The sequence below is a fragment of the Lygodium microphyllum genome, chromosome 11, assembly GCF_053477565.2.
Source record: "Lygodium microphyllum isolate KBCC chromosome 11, Lygodium_microphyllum_v1.1.10, whole genome shotgun sequence".
Classification (NCBI taxonomy): domain Eukaryota; kingdom Viridiplantae; phylum Streptophyta; class Polypodiopsida; order Schizaeales; family Lygodiaceae; genus Lygodium; species Lygodium microphyllum.
The window spans coordinates 62405990-62420946 of NC_141145.1; the positions used below are offsets into that span (position 1 = coordinate 62405990).

Consider the following 14957-nt stretch of genomic DNA (forward strand, 5'->3'; position numbering starts at 1 on the left):
CATTTGGTCTCTCAATTGTCTCTAGTGGTTGAGTAATCGGTGGTTGTTGCGATACATCATATAGTCCCTCCGCATAGGAGTGCCATGTCTTTGGGTCACTAATGGGTGTGGAATGGTGTGGCTCCCACAATTTGCGCCACGCTGTGGCTACATCTTTGCTCATGGATAAATGGTATATATCCCAATATTGTGCCTCCTCATATACCCGCAACTTATGGCGAGTCATGGTCATTATCTTCTTATGGGCCTCCTCTCTATGATAGACCCTAGTTCTCTCTCTAGATCCGGAGGCATGTGTATAGTAGCTAGCTCCTTGCAGTCATCATCCTACCATTTGCTCTCACGCATGATCCCAGGCTTTGTGAGTTTGTTGGTGTGTTTGGAGTATGGAAAGCTCTAAAGTATGGCTGATTGTAGAAAGAGGTGAACTAGGAGGTGAACGTGCCCAAGGAGGTAGTATGCTCGAATTGTGTAAGCCCTCATGGACATGATGGTTGCATATGTCAACAAGCTCGTGCATGAAATAGAACGGGTTAGGCTGGGTGTAGGCAAGAGCTAGCACCTATGGGTGTGGGGAGGCATAAACGATGAGGGATAAATAGGTATGATATATTGTGATCGAGCCAGGGGGGATGGTGAAGGATCTAATGAGTTCCATTGTCTCAATGGACCCTAGTACATATCCATCGTGTTGGGGCAAGTGGGTCTGAAACAAGTCAATCCTCCGAATCCGAACCACTTTCTCATCCCGTTGTAGATAACAAGATGGTGCCACGACCTAGCTCTAGCAAAGGTTAGCCATAACGAGTACTATCTCCCCCTATATCAGTTGATACCCTCTCTATGCTTGCCTCCTCTATGTCCATCACTTGTAGCCGCCATGGATCCTCAAAGTCATATGTGTCACACTGTCTGTATTGTGTCTTGCCATTAAAGTCTCCTATCAAGAGTATCTCTCCCAGTCCGAAGTAATGTACAATCTCATTTGAGAGGTCTCTAAAAGGGACTCTCTTCCTCCATCTCAATCTCTCTCTTGCTCTACTCGGGCTCCCTGGTAGAATATCTCGACCCCTACATGAGAAAGTAACAAAGGGCAAGGTATAGCATTCAGTTGCAAGAGATCTCCACTCTGATCCGCATGTATCGCATATCAAGGTCTCGAGCCATGATGGAGACTCTATTCGAGAGCTCCTGTCTTATCAACACCACTACTCATCATACCATGATGTCCCATGCACCTCCTATGTGTGGACTCCGAAACAAATCCCTCCACTCTAGGCAGTCTCCTCTCGGCACTCTGATATGTCTCTGTAAATAGAAACACATCCATCACCTCCTCCATCCTCCCTAGGTATGTCCATAGTGAGCCGTTTTAGTCCCACGTTGTTGTCCATATCTCTATTGTGTTTGTCTCATAGGCCAAGCATTCCTATTCAACTACCTTGCCATCAATAATGACTGAACCATCCTATACATTGCCTTTTTTCCCTCTTTTCTAGCTTTGATTATTTTGGGCATACTCACACATCTATACTCCACTTGCATCTTGGTAAGGTCATCATCCAAGTAGATGGGATCCCCTACGAGTCCACATAATACAACCTTTTTCTTCGTAAAGGTCATCCTCTCCATCTCATCTCAAAACCCCAAGATGAGGGTCCAATTTTGTGGTTCTTTCCCAATTCTCTAGGCTTTGATAAAGGGGAGTACTTCTTCCTCTTTGTATCCCAGGCGTGTGTACAAATTCTTACCATCCTCCTCAAGTAATGAGCCCTCTTGGTCGGATATGTCATTTGCCCTTACCTTCAATTGTCTCACTTGTCTCATTCTCTCTTCTTCGAGTGGTATTAAAATGTGTACCTCCTCCTTTTCATTGTATTTCTCTACTTCTTGCTTTATTTTCTTCTTCACCACCTCTACCCACCCTTGTTGCACAACTTCAAGCTTAATGTCCACCACCTTGGAGATTTCCCCCTTTATGCACATGATCATGTCCTCTTAGATCTCCCCTTCCTCTCATCCTGTGCTCTTCAATGCCACAATTTCCTCTTTTAGTTGTTGGATTTCCATTAACATGGCTGCCTTCTCATTCCTCCACTCTTTGGCTTCATTATTGAGTTTTGTGATCTTGTCGAGTAGGCCGCACTACACTTGGTTGATGCTATTGTCCAAAGTTCTTTTGGTATTGGTGATTAGTGCTTTCGTCACTTTCTCTTGCATGTTCGGCTTGGTGTCCACACTCTCTATCTATGTTTGCTTGTTTCAGCCTCAATTTTACTTTGGTTTAGGTTTGCGCAGACCCCCTCCGACCCTCCCCCGGGGTCCAAGTGGTCCAAGGTAGGTGGGGGCTAAGCATGAATGCTGAAGGAGGACTGAAGGTTGGCTGAGGTCAGAGGGCATGGGTGCTAGGGACGACAGCTAGAAAGCTCACGCGGTTGGGTAGCAAAGGGCAAGGTGGAATAGGACCAAGGTAGGGGTGGACACTGCAAGGCGGGACAGTGAGAGAGGTGGGGTGGGATAGGGCCAAGGTGGGGAAAGCATGTGAGATTATCCGATCTTGATAATCTAGATAGGCCATTAAGAATGGTTAGTCCATATGCACCTCCTAAAGCCAAGAGACGATCTCCATAGTATTTGCAGTCTACAATGTCTTGTGATATCCTACTAAGTCCCATCTCCTCCGATGCTAGATCTCTAAATAGGATCCTCACTCTTCGAAAATGATACCTTACTTTGTGATCTATGCACTAAAAACCCTAGCTAAAAGAACATCCCCTGTGCTGGAGCAACACACAATGTCCTCATACAATGGTAGGTAAGGTAACTCCTCCTACGTAGCATATGTGGAACCTATGGGTGCAAAGTAGCTTAGTACAATGTTACATCATGTGGACAATCTGCGTGTACTTGGGCCTGCAGCAAGAAAGTCTCCTTTTCTCTCCTTGGGAATCAGAGTTAACACCACAATCTACTTCTAAAGCATAATATGGAAAGCCGCAAACTTCGGCAACTTCTTTTGAAGCTTGATAGCTGTCTTGAAAGATTGAAAAGACCCCACCAGCTTTCAAAGAATGTAGTTAACGTGGTCGTTGTCATCAAAGACCTAACCAGCACTTGGCCACTTGACCCATGAGGTCTAGAGGTGGTTGTATCTTCTGAGTGAGATGCAAGCCCTCCAATTTCAAATCAATCAACTGCTCTTCAAGCTAAGAATGGTCAAGCTAGTCCCCACCAACAAACATGTCAACAAGATTGGTGGAATTCTAGTTCAAAGGCTAAAAGAGAAAGAAATACCAACTATACACTTCTGTTACACCAAGGGGCAAAGATATAAGGCACTGAATAAGGACTAGAGGGTGTTGCATCTGCTCAGTGAGATGCAAGCCCTCCAACTTCAAATCAATCAACTGCTCTTCGAGCTAAGAATGGTCAAGGTGGTCCGCAGTAAGAAACATGTCAACAAGATTGGTGGAATTCTGGCGCAAAGGCTAAAAGAGAGAGAAATATCAACTATACACTGTTGTTCTACCAAGGAGCGGAGATATCATGGAAAGCTCAAGGCACTGAATGATTTTATAAGGGAAAATGAAATTGAATTTATAGGACAATCAAATGAATCCAAACGAATCAGTGCATTTTCTTCTTCTAATGCATAGCGGATGCATTGCTTTTCATTGTCTTGAGTTAGTGTGTTATTCTAGGCATGAGATTGCGTACTTGAAAAAGAAACTGTCAATGAGGTAAGACCATAAAGATTTAGTCTTGAGCTTGCTGCATGTGACAAACACCTTCTCAGTGAGCAAGGAAACCAGGGCAGCCAAAGGGCCTCTAAACACTAACATAAATTGGCGTATCTCCTCAGGAGAGGCCTGTTAGTGCAATGTTGCATAGAAACACATTACCTACAATTTGAAACATATGAACATTTCATACTTGTGAAACAATTGGTTTATCTCCTCAGGCAAGGCCGTCTCAGTGCAATGTTGCATAGAAACCGATTTCCTAAAATTTGAAACATATGAATGCTTCATATTTACGCAACACATTTCAAACAAAAATTGAATTTCTAAAGAAGGAAGCAATCCTAGAGGTAAAAGAACTGAATGCATAGGTTCAAAATGTATAAAACGCTTAGCTCTTCTTTTATACATAAAACATAGAGGAGAGTTCCTAAAAGAGAAGTTAATTATCAGCATAGTCCAAGTTATATCACATGTTTACCTCTATTTATGTACTCTACTCTGTATGAAACTTGTTTGGAGAGGAGAAATTTCCTAGCTTGTAAGAAACTGCTTCTGGGAATGAGACACATACATGAAACCTCCCATTTCCAAAATTCCTGGCTACGTTGGTTGGGTGGTAAAGGAATGCATCCTCTGAGGTAATTCCAATTGAAATTCATCTTCTAGATGGGACAGCTTCCAAATCTTGAAGTTTGTCTCCATCAGGTTGATTGTTGGTAGAATGACGAAGACACCATCACTCTAGCCAAAATACAAGTTTGGGAGTGGCTTCTAGGTGTCTAATACAACCTATGAGTCCAAGGTAGGTGCACATACTAAAGGCAATATGGCAAATCTGCAAATTGTTGCAAAATACAGCCTCCTACTATCACCAATGAGGCCACAGATGATTGGAAGCACAACCATTGCTGCACCAGAAAAACAATGATCAGCTGTATCCCCTTCTTGTCCTGAGGAAACACAAGAAACACAAGTCCAAACTGCAATACTCCCAGGAATAGAGGGCTGTAGGTTTCACGATTGCTCTTTAATGGCAGGGATGAACTCTGTGCTCCAATACCATAATGGGAGCAAAGGCATACTGGAAAGAGAATGAACAGAAGGAGAAAGAGATGAAGGCTGAAAGAGGAATCAAAGGCCCCAAGGCTGGAGGTGGAAAATATTAAATGAAAGGTGTGTAAAGTATATATAGAGCAAGCCCATAAAAAGGCAAATATCTGAAAATCTGGCCAACCTATAGAACAATAATGGTCCATCAACCTAAAATGAACCTGTTTGGACAGGGCAAAAGATCTAAGACAAATCTCCTAGGCCGTTTGTGCCACAATATGGAGCTGGACACATACTTTTAACCTTTTCATGTCTAACTTCTCTTCACCTCTGCACGCCCTCTCCCACCTCTTGGCCTGATGTTCAACTCCTTGTCCCCTTGAAACTATTGGCTTCAAGTTGTTCAACTCCTTGCCCCTCGAAACTATTGGCATCAAGCTATTCAACCCACCAATGTGTTCTTTGGTACTACAAGTTTGACTACATGTGAGTCTCTGAGCTCAAGTGTGAACTTTTTTGAAGGGCAGAAGTATGATCTATTCTGCCTAGGCAAGCAAGATTTGCAAGCTAGGATATAACCTGCTTTTTAGGCATAAGAATTACCTTTGCTTGTTCAAGTAAAACTTGCTCTTTCTTGAAGTTTCTCCTTTATATAAAAATGCAAGTGACAGTGCTCTCTTATCATGCGCATCAAGCACTATGACTCATCTGCTTAATGAATCTCAACGTCCATAGATGGAATTCCAAAAAAGTAGAGCCATAAGCATTACAAATTGAGGAATAGCATGGTTCAATGCAAGGGGATGAATACTTGTGAGAAATGTCCCATGAGTGTCATCATGTCTCAAAGTACACCTGGCATTTGCATACATAATTCTCCTCTATATACCACCTCTGACTCTTCCTATAAGCATTTGACATTGGTGTGGCTTTTTTAATCAGAATGCATTAATTGATTCCCCATGAAAATGGGTATGAAAAAATCAAGTCCTCATCAAAGAGTTCTAGATGTGACAGATTATGATTCTTGAGAGAAACGATTCTATACATCATCACCATCAATGACTTAATTAATTAATTTTAGCAAAGAAGCTGTACACTTCCATAAGGATTCAGGCTAGGTTCTAGAAGAGCAGTAACCTACAGCAAGAAGAAACAAAACATATTAAAAATCGGTAGATTGAGCTAGAAGTCCCCAATCATAGTTTTTCCATAAGTGAATCAAGCATCAAACATAACAAGTATGAAAGTATGATTCAAGTACGATTTGAACCCTAGACTTGAATCAAACGTGACCCTAATTTGTTAACATATTTTAACAATTTATGAGAAAAATACTTATCTTGCAAGCATATTTAAAACAACTTTTAGATAAATCATAGCAGATACCATGTACCAATTTCCAAATAAAAAGATGATGAGAGAGAGAGAGAGGTGAAATTTCTGTGTTAGAGTCTGTGCAGACTTTCCTTCATGTCTGTTATTTTCAATGCTGACCGGATGGTCTGATGTAAATATTTACTACTCAATTCAATTATCTTCACGAAAAAAAAAAAGAGAGGGGGAGAGAGAACTTCAGCTTTCAGCTGTGAACAGTAACAGTGCAGGCTGAATACATTGCACTCTTGTTGAGGCAGCAGTGTTTCCAGGCAGGCAACTATAGTTTCCACTGTTCTAGACTTCATGCAGGCTGAAATCAGTCATTTTCACTCAGCAAAAGCCATTTGCAGGTTGCACGCAGTCACCGACCAGAAAACAGAGAAAAGCCACCAGAAATCATCATTTTTTTTAATTCCCCAAATATTTTAGGCCCCAAAAAAATCTAAAATATTTTAAGTCTGAAATGTTGATTTCAGACGTCAGTTTTTCCAATATTCTCAAAAGTCTGGAATTTTGTTCGTCCCCAATTGTTACATCAGGTGTCATGAGTTCAACATGTACAAAATATTGCAGGAATGGCTGGTCTTCATGTGCAGGAATTTAAAACAAGTGAAAAAGAAACCAAGATACCCTATTTTAACAGCAATATGACATGTGACAAAGCTTTTACTTCCATCTAGACAAGAAAAGTTGGTCTATTTGTAAACAATTTCAGGGTTACAAAAGGTGTATATACAATGTGAACAAAGAGTGGCATTGGCTCAAACATAAAGAGAACGGGAATACAAAATCTTGTATCAGAAGTTTTTGGAATATAATCTTCCTGAATCCATATACACATCCTAGGGAAGGTAAAGAAAATCAACTTAGATTTGCCCCCAGTGCCAGACTAATACCCAGTGACACGTCAACCCAAACCACCTTTAAAGATGGTATGGAATCAGCCCTTAACAATGCAAAATAATAGCATATCAAATGGATGATCAAATGAACAAATTAAGTCTCAAAGAAAGAAAAGCCATGCTTTGATGCCAAGGAAAGCAAGAGTGTCCACAGCAATGAAGTGTCTCAAGAAAATAAAGACATGCAAGGTTCCAGAAAAATACAAAAAGATAGCAGCATCCAGTGGTATCCACTTAACAAAAAAGGAGCAGGACTCAAGTTAAAGCAACAACACTCATATATAAAGCACACAAAGAAGACCAAATCATTTGTGCAAGTAGACAAGCAAAAAGGCGACAGTCTTAGATTACCAAAGTTGAAGACCAAATCTTGAAACTGGAGAAGAAAAGGGAAGCCTGTGACAGACTTGCATCACAATTGAACTTCAAGAAAAATGTTTTCAGCTGCTATTGAGTCTGGATACAATTTACAAATACAACTTACCGCAATTTCTTCAGCACGCTGTCCATCACACTCATGTGTGCAGATTGTCTTTTTTCATAGCCATCCGCAAAAGAATTCATTGCTCCTAGTGCTTCAAAATTCATTAGCACTGAGCTTGAAAATTTCCCCTGAAGTATTTCTAGAAGAGCTTGTAAGAAATCCAGTCCAAAAAGCTTACATGCTGCAAGAAGGCACTGGACAAGGTGAAATGTCAACACAGCTATACAAACAAGAAAACGCTCAATCTTTGTACAGAAACACAATCCACTTTATAATCTTCAATGAAAAGAAACCATCAGTGTCACATCTCAATTATGAAAGTTAATGACTGTCTTCTGATCCAAGTAGGTGAGACCAAATGATATACTCAACAATGAGAAAATTTTAGCTATTTCTCAACTAAAATATTGAGTCGAGTTACACCATTCAGCACTGCTGCTTAAAGCAACAGCTTTTGAGTAAATATTTCAAAAAGGCTACTCAATCCACAGTATCTCAAGAGATTAAGAAAACAAGTCACATGCGAAAAAAATTTCTTCCATCTATTCACGATGCGGTGGACTTCACAGTCACTTCAGATTCTGGACAACATGTCTGTGTAACAGTCTTCCACTAGATAGAACACTGAGTGAACACCTAAACCCATGAAGCCCATCTCTGTCACCCTCCTGCCTGAGCCACAATGCAGCCAGTAACACAAACAGCAAAATGCAAACCCAACAACTCGCTCTTTGGGAACAAGGAGAACCAGCACAAGAGGAAGAAATAGCAGAAGGGGAAGAGAAAGAGAAAGAGGAACAAGAAGAGGAAGAGGAAGGGGAAGGGGAAGAGGAAGAGGAAGGAAGAAAGAAGAAGGAAGAAGAAGAAGAGTAAAAGGTGGGGTAGCCTTGAGAGGGAAGAGCATGAGGACGAGGACATGGGCTTTGTGTTAGTAAACTGGGAGATTTGGTAATGCTTTTCATTCAAAATCATTTCAATGAAGCCTCACATCACATTAAGCAAACTTAGTGTAGGCTGTGCAGCAAGAGGAAGAGGGTGAGCATGCATGTGGAATCACAGGTATTAATTATAACTCTCATGACCTTCTTAATTTTCTTGAGCTCGTGTATTATAAATCTCATAATCTTTTTATTATCTTCAACTTCAAACCAGTCACATATCCACATTCACCTTTTGCAAACGGAAAAGTATACAAAAGCTTAGAAAGTCATGGAACAGAATTCACCTTGAGTGTCACACTCCAATTTTCCTTATGCTCCTTTATTTTGTGCAAACCGAGCGCTATATCCTTACCAATGCCCCGAGCACCCTCAAAATTTTCACTTCAAAAAATTACAGTATTGAATCAGTCGTACACAAGCATACATGAGCCCACAAGCTATGAAAAACATTAATACAAATCTAGATCATTGACATACTACCAGTCAGTACAGATGTGTATTCACTAGTTATATAGCGGTTCTGACAACAAATAAAGCACTTTCATACAAGTAGCTAAACTAGATGCTTATAAAAATGAGAATTCTCTTTGCCTATGTGACAGTAGCACTGGTCACAGGGCTGCTGATGTGGCAGCTGATGATATGGCAGCACAAAGACAGACAGTCGGTCGGACAGAAAAGCATAAGTGACCAGACAGGCAAACTGATGACATGGCAGTGAGACTGCAATGTGGCAAGTGGGACCAAGTCAGATATTGTCAGACCAAGGTAGCAGGCAGAATTGCTGGATCTCAAGTCTCCTGAAGGAATGGCCTATAAAAGAGCTGTTAGACCTCATGCATTTTCCAGGAAGAATGTATATAGACTCTGTACCCCCACTCTTCTTGGTTGCATTCCAGTGTTGGACTATCAGGTTCTTCCAATGACTGTATTCCAACCTTGGAATTTCACATTTCAAAACTTGGATCCCAGATTCTGAGACATCCTTAAAGAAGACCCAGTCCTTGTGCCATAGTCTTTGCATCACTATGCATAGGCATCCCTTGCTCTCAAGGATAACCACTTTGTACATAAGCATAATTCTGTGTTCAATTGTCATTCCCCATTTCACTTTTCTGTGACTCTGATTTACTCTTTCTTTAGATTTACTGTGTCAGAATGCATACAGAGGTAGCTGTAATTTGACACTCTGTTCTTCCAATGATATGAAGGTGAGTAATCTTCATCAGTCCCACACATGAACCTCTTTGTAAGTTACATTCTATGCCACATTACAGTGATGACATTCCATACTTTCATACATCACATCACACTTTGCATCACAACACATTTAAAATTAGGGTTTTTGATTCTAAGTTGCAGATCCTAGTCCAAGCATAGTAAATCCAAACAAATTTTCAGTGTCCATTCTATCCATTAAGTTTTGTGTCATCGAATTAGAAGGTTGCAATACACAAATTTATTGATGGTTGCAAGCTGCCAAAAAACCAACGTTTGTCTTAGATGATTGCGCTGTTTGCCATTCATCAGACATGTACGGCCAGCCTTGATATTTCCAATCCATAAATTTATCTCTAATACAATCACACATAAAATGCAACAAACTTCTGTGTACCCTGTCTCTTTCCACAGTACCTGTTTCAGATCTAAGAAACATACAAAAATCATCTAGTAATGCCTCTTTAGGAAAAGTCATACCCACAATCTCTCATTTAAAGGCAAGGTTATTCAAGAGAGTCAGCATAGAAAATGCCACAATAGAGAATAAAAACACTGAGAAGATAGGCGTGCCTCGAAGAATGTGTAAAGGTAGTTTATCCTGACAACCACCCTTGCAAATCCCTTTTCAGCCAATAGTATGCCATTAGTCATCTGAGGTCCAGCAGCCACTAAATGCTCTAGAAAGGACCAACTATCATGATCACAAGCTTTTACTAAACCTTAGCTGACCAAACCAACTTTTATTTAGAGGAATGTGCATGAGCACATTTTAGCTGCACATAGATTCCACCTTGAATGATCCCACATTGCCACAAATAGACCAACTTTCGAGTAGTAACAATTTTGTACGATAAACCCAGCATAGAATTGAGCTCCAAGGTTTTAACTCTTCTGGTGCCACCACTTTCAGCAACCATGGAGCAACATGAACTCCTAATTCCCTAGCATACACCTATTCTCCACATTCTTTGACAAGGTTGACACATGATGGTCAGTGGTGCCCTCAAATCCTCCACATAGGCACTGAAAAGATAACTGCAGTTGACAAGCCACCTTGGGCTCTTTTTGTGAGTGGGTGCAACAAAGCACACTCCATATCTTTGACGTGACCATGAGCCTGATCTTGACCGAGGAGTTGTTCCCAACTTGGACTCTCCCAGTTGCAAGGACTCCGGAAATGAATATGTCCTCTATGGGGGCCATATGATGAGTAGCTCCACTATCCACAATCCAAGGAGTAGTTAAAGTACTCAACTGTGATGAGTGGACCTCTACAATCACCTCATCAAGAGGCAACTCACAGATGTGAAGGAGACTCACATCCTCAAATGTCCCTATAGAGACGATGTGCGTCCCTACAGACCAATTGGGCATACCTCTGGCATTGAGAACGATGTCAACTATGATGAGCTGACCGGTGACAACGTAGGCTTGGCCTCGCCATTGCCCCTATTGAGGGTTGCTACCACCTTGCCTCCCCTATTGGGGGTTGTCCACATAGTACCCAAGAGTTTCGGGAATGGCAAGATAGGAAACGGGTTTCAAACAAGTTTCCTACAATATTAACTTTTAGGAAACGCTTGAAAAACGTTTCTTACCTATATAGTAAAAAAATATAGGTTATAGAATCCATATACATAAAATACTGAAAGAAATAATCCACCTATCCATTATCTTCATAACCAATGATCAAATTGTACACTATAAACATGCAAACAATGTCAAACCGTTTTAAAAATAGGTGTTACTAGCCATTTCTAAAGCATACTTTACTTTATAACTATTAACATCATTATCAATGATAGTTAACATAATATTAAAAAGAAAACATAAAATACAATTTTGAAGCAAGGATAAAAGTAGCAAACATGAATAAAATAAAAGAAGTAACAAAGTTTCAAACAAGTCCCAAGCCTCATGGACATTGTCAAATATTCAATACATAAATAGATTATGGAAACTATTAAAAGTCGATCATCAATCCTAACTCCTAGAGAATGCATCATGAGTCATGACTCATGTTGAACGTCCTCCTCACTATCCTCAATCTCCTCACCCTCCTCCTCATCACTCTCACTCCTAGAATCAAAGCTCTCAAGTAGATCCTCATTAATACGAGCTACACTACCAATACAAGCTACTAATCTTGTAGCTTGAACAGGCATCATAAGCTCCTCATACAACAAGGAGTAAATATCCCTCTCCTCTTAAGGGATAGTAGGGATATCTTTTGTCTTTGTAATGTTGATTTTGTCGATATTCACTTGCCTTGGCTCTATTGGATTTCCCTTCGGATCAATTGGCTTTAGGTTACAATGGCAAAATACAAGCCACTCTAATTGTGCAATAGAGAACTTGTTTCTCTTCTTGGAATGAAACAAAGCCCATGTACTCCGATTCCTCTCACAAGGACCAAAACTACAATCCTATGAGAGAAGCCTAATAGCGATACGTCTCTGTAATATCATTAGTGCAAGCATTAGAATAGTATAAATTCAATCTTCAATGCAAAAAAATTTATATTATGCATCTAAAATTCATGATAACTAAATTACCAAGTTAGAAGTTGAGGTCTCATATTTTTCCTACCATGACACTGGCTACAATTGTGTCTCCCTGAGTAATGCAGTTGGGCCATCCAAATGACTAACTGCCATTGCAAAAAAGAAGCAACTCATCTTCAAGCTTTGATGTGAGTTGTAGGTCATGACCTACAAACCTTTTAATGTACTCCATCCATCCTATTTCCACCTCTTGATTCACACATTATTCTTCACTTCTCTACTATGGATGCAATATGTGGGCAACTGCATGAATGGGCCTATGGAACCAATCCCACTGAGTGTTCAATATCTACCTTATTGCTTCAACTCTACAAAAACTCTGAAAGCATTACAAGTTAAAACATGTAATATACATGTTGGGAAGAAAGGCTCACTATGCCTTTTATAGTGTTTGGGTGTCAACGCACCCTAACACTCTTGTACTTTATATATATTATCAAGACCTAAAAAGTAGTACACTCGCCATTGTACCGAACATAAAGGTGTCATGCTCACTCTCCTCTCTATTGCTCTCTACTCTCTGTGTGATATCTAACTCGCTCACCCTTAGCTCACTCAATCCAAATCCATCAAGCTCCATCAAACTGGTATCAAAGCTAGTGATGGGCGTCAAGCACAGTGGAACACACGAGCAGGAGTTGCACGTGTCACAGGCGAGCAGGAGGAGTTGCAGGTGTCGCAAGCGAGCACGAGTTGTAGGTGTCATAGGCGAGCAGGAGGAGTTGCAAGTGTCGCAGGCGAGCAAGAGGAGTTGCAGGGTCATACGTCATGCGACAGGCACACAACAGGTCGACGTGGGGGGTGGGGGGGGGGGGGGGGGGGGGGGGGGGGGGGGATCAAGCAGTTGATGCGTAGCTAGGCAAACATGACGGCAACTTGCACAACCAGACGGAGGGGACCAACAACACAATCCATCACCATGACACTGGCACGCAGCGCAAGGTGACGATGAATGGCAATCAACGTTTTTTTAAAATTAGAAATATCTGCTTTTTTTTCTCCCTTCCCTACCGGCGTTCACATGCAAAGGCATAAAGTGAAATTTTGCCCAAGAAAATTAGGGCTTTACTCCGATTTGGGGATCTCACCGTGAGACAAGACAATCCGACTCAAAAATTGCACATCTACCGCCCAAGAAATTTTGGGGATTCTCACATTTTAGTGGAATTTCTACAATTTCACTAAAATGAGTGCTCTCTGAATCCAAAAATTTGGGGCTTTTGCAAAATCCCCTCAATCTATGCAACAAATGTATGGTACATGTATTGATGCAATCTGGATGGATTACCCTCTAAAAATTTGAGGTTTTTTATCAAAATTGTCAAATTTGTGCCCGAGAATGCCTTTAAAGCAGAAATTGCAGTGAAATTTTGGGAATTTCACATGTAACCGGTGGCTTGGTCTCTAAATGTGTCAATAATTGCTTGAGAAGTGTAGCAAAAGACATCCTTTAACTCTGAAAATCTATTTGCACATCTGAAATTTCTGCAATCTCAGGAGTTTCTCACTGTTGGTAGTACTTTTATGTACCATGCTTACTTGTCACATTTGGGCTTATCTTTGGTAACTAGTTAGTCAATTTGGGACTGCAAATTATTGTTGGAAACAATGATAGCAGTAATCTTTTGCACATTAAGAAGCTTGAGGGTGCACATAATTTTGCAATTTGGCAAAAACAATGCTACAATGTCTTGGTGCAAAAGAAACATGTAAAGCCCATCAAAACAAAGGGAATCAAACCAACAAACATGGAACAAGACAAGTGGGATGACTTGGACGACCTTGCTCACTCTACCATTGAGCTCTCAGTGTCAGACAACCTGCTCTTTAACATTGAGAAGCTAAATTCAACATATGCAATGTGGCAGAGACTTGAAGAATTCTATGCTCAGAAAAGTGCAACCAGCAAGGTTTATTGGCTGAAAAATTTAATGGACTTTTGCATGAAAGAAGGTACAACCATGTTTGTACATTTAAATGAGTTTAACTCAATTTTCAGCCAGCTAATTGCTTTGGATTTCAACATTAACGAAGAGTTCAACGCTACTTTCTTGCTATGTACTTTGCCTGAAAGTTGGGATACTTTTAGGAGAGCTTTGAGTAATTCGAATGCTCAGTTATTATACTTTGATGTGGAGAGTTCTTTGCTAATGAAAGAACTCAATAGACAGAATAACTCAGCAAACAAGTCTTCTAATGCATTACACACTAAAGGCAGATTTCAGCACAAGCGCAGTTTCTAAAATAGAGCACGCAGCAAATCTCATGGAAAAAATGTAGAGTGCCATCATTGTGGCAAACAAGGGCACTACAAACGGGATTGTTTTCAATTGAAAAAAGAGAAGGACAAAAATCAAAACACTGAAGGCAACAAGGCTAAAAACAAGGACAACCAGCTTGCAAAGAATAGCAATGTGAAAATAGAAGAGATTGATGTAGTCACTCATGATATGGACATAGATGGTGATGTACTTCTTGCTTCTTCTTTGAGTGCACATGCATTAATTGTAGATTTTGAGGATGATATGCACACTTGGATACTTGATTCACGTGCCTCCTTTCACATCACACCACATCATGAGTGGTTCTCTAACTACAATGGTGATGTAAGTGGTGTTGTCCACTTGGGGGATAACTATGCATGTAAAATTGCAAGAATTGGCAATGTGAAA

At 40.6% G+C, this 14957-nt stretch overlaps 1 protein-coding gene across 1 annotated transcript in view; it reads right to left on the minus strand.

Moving 5' to 3' along the window:
- ORC3 (origin recognition complex subunit 3) overlaps positions 1-14957 on the minus strand; it is a 138292-nt gene that overhangs the window by 48292 nt on the left and 75043 nt on the right. Inside the window, exons 11-12 of the mRNA XM_087688507.1 lie at positions 8785-8881; positions 7560-7753 (exon numbers count right to left, since the gene is read on the minus strand). Coding sequence (XP_087544633.1) covers positions 7560-7753; positions 8785-8881 — 291 coding nt within the window. The remainder of the gene's footprint in view (positions 1-7559; positions 7754-8784; positions 8882-14957) is intronic.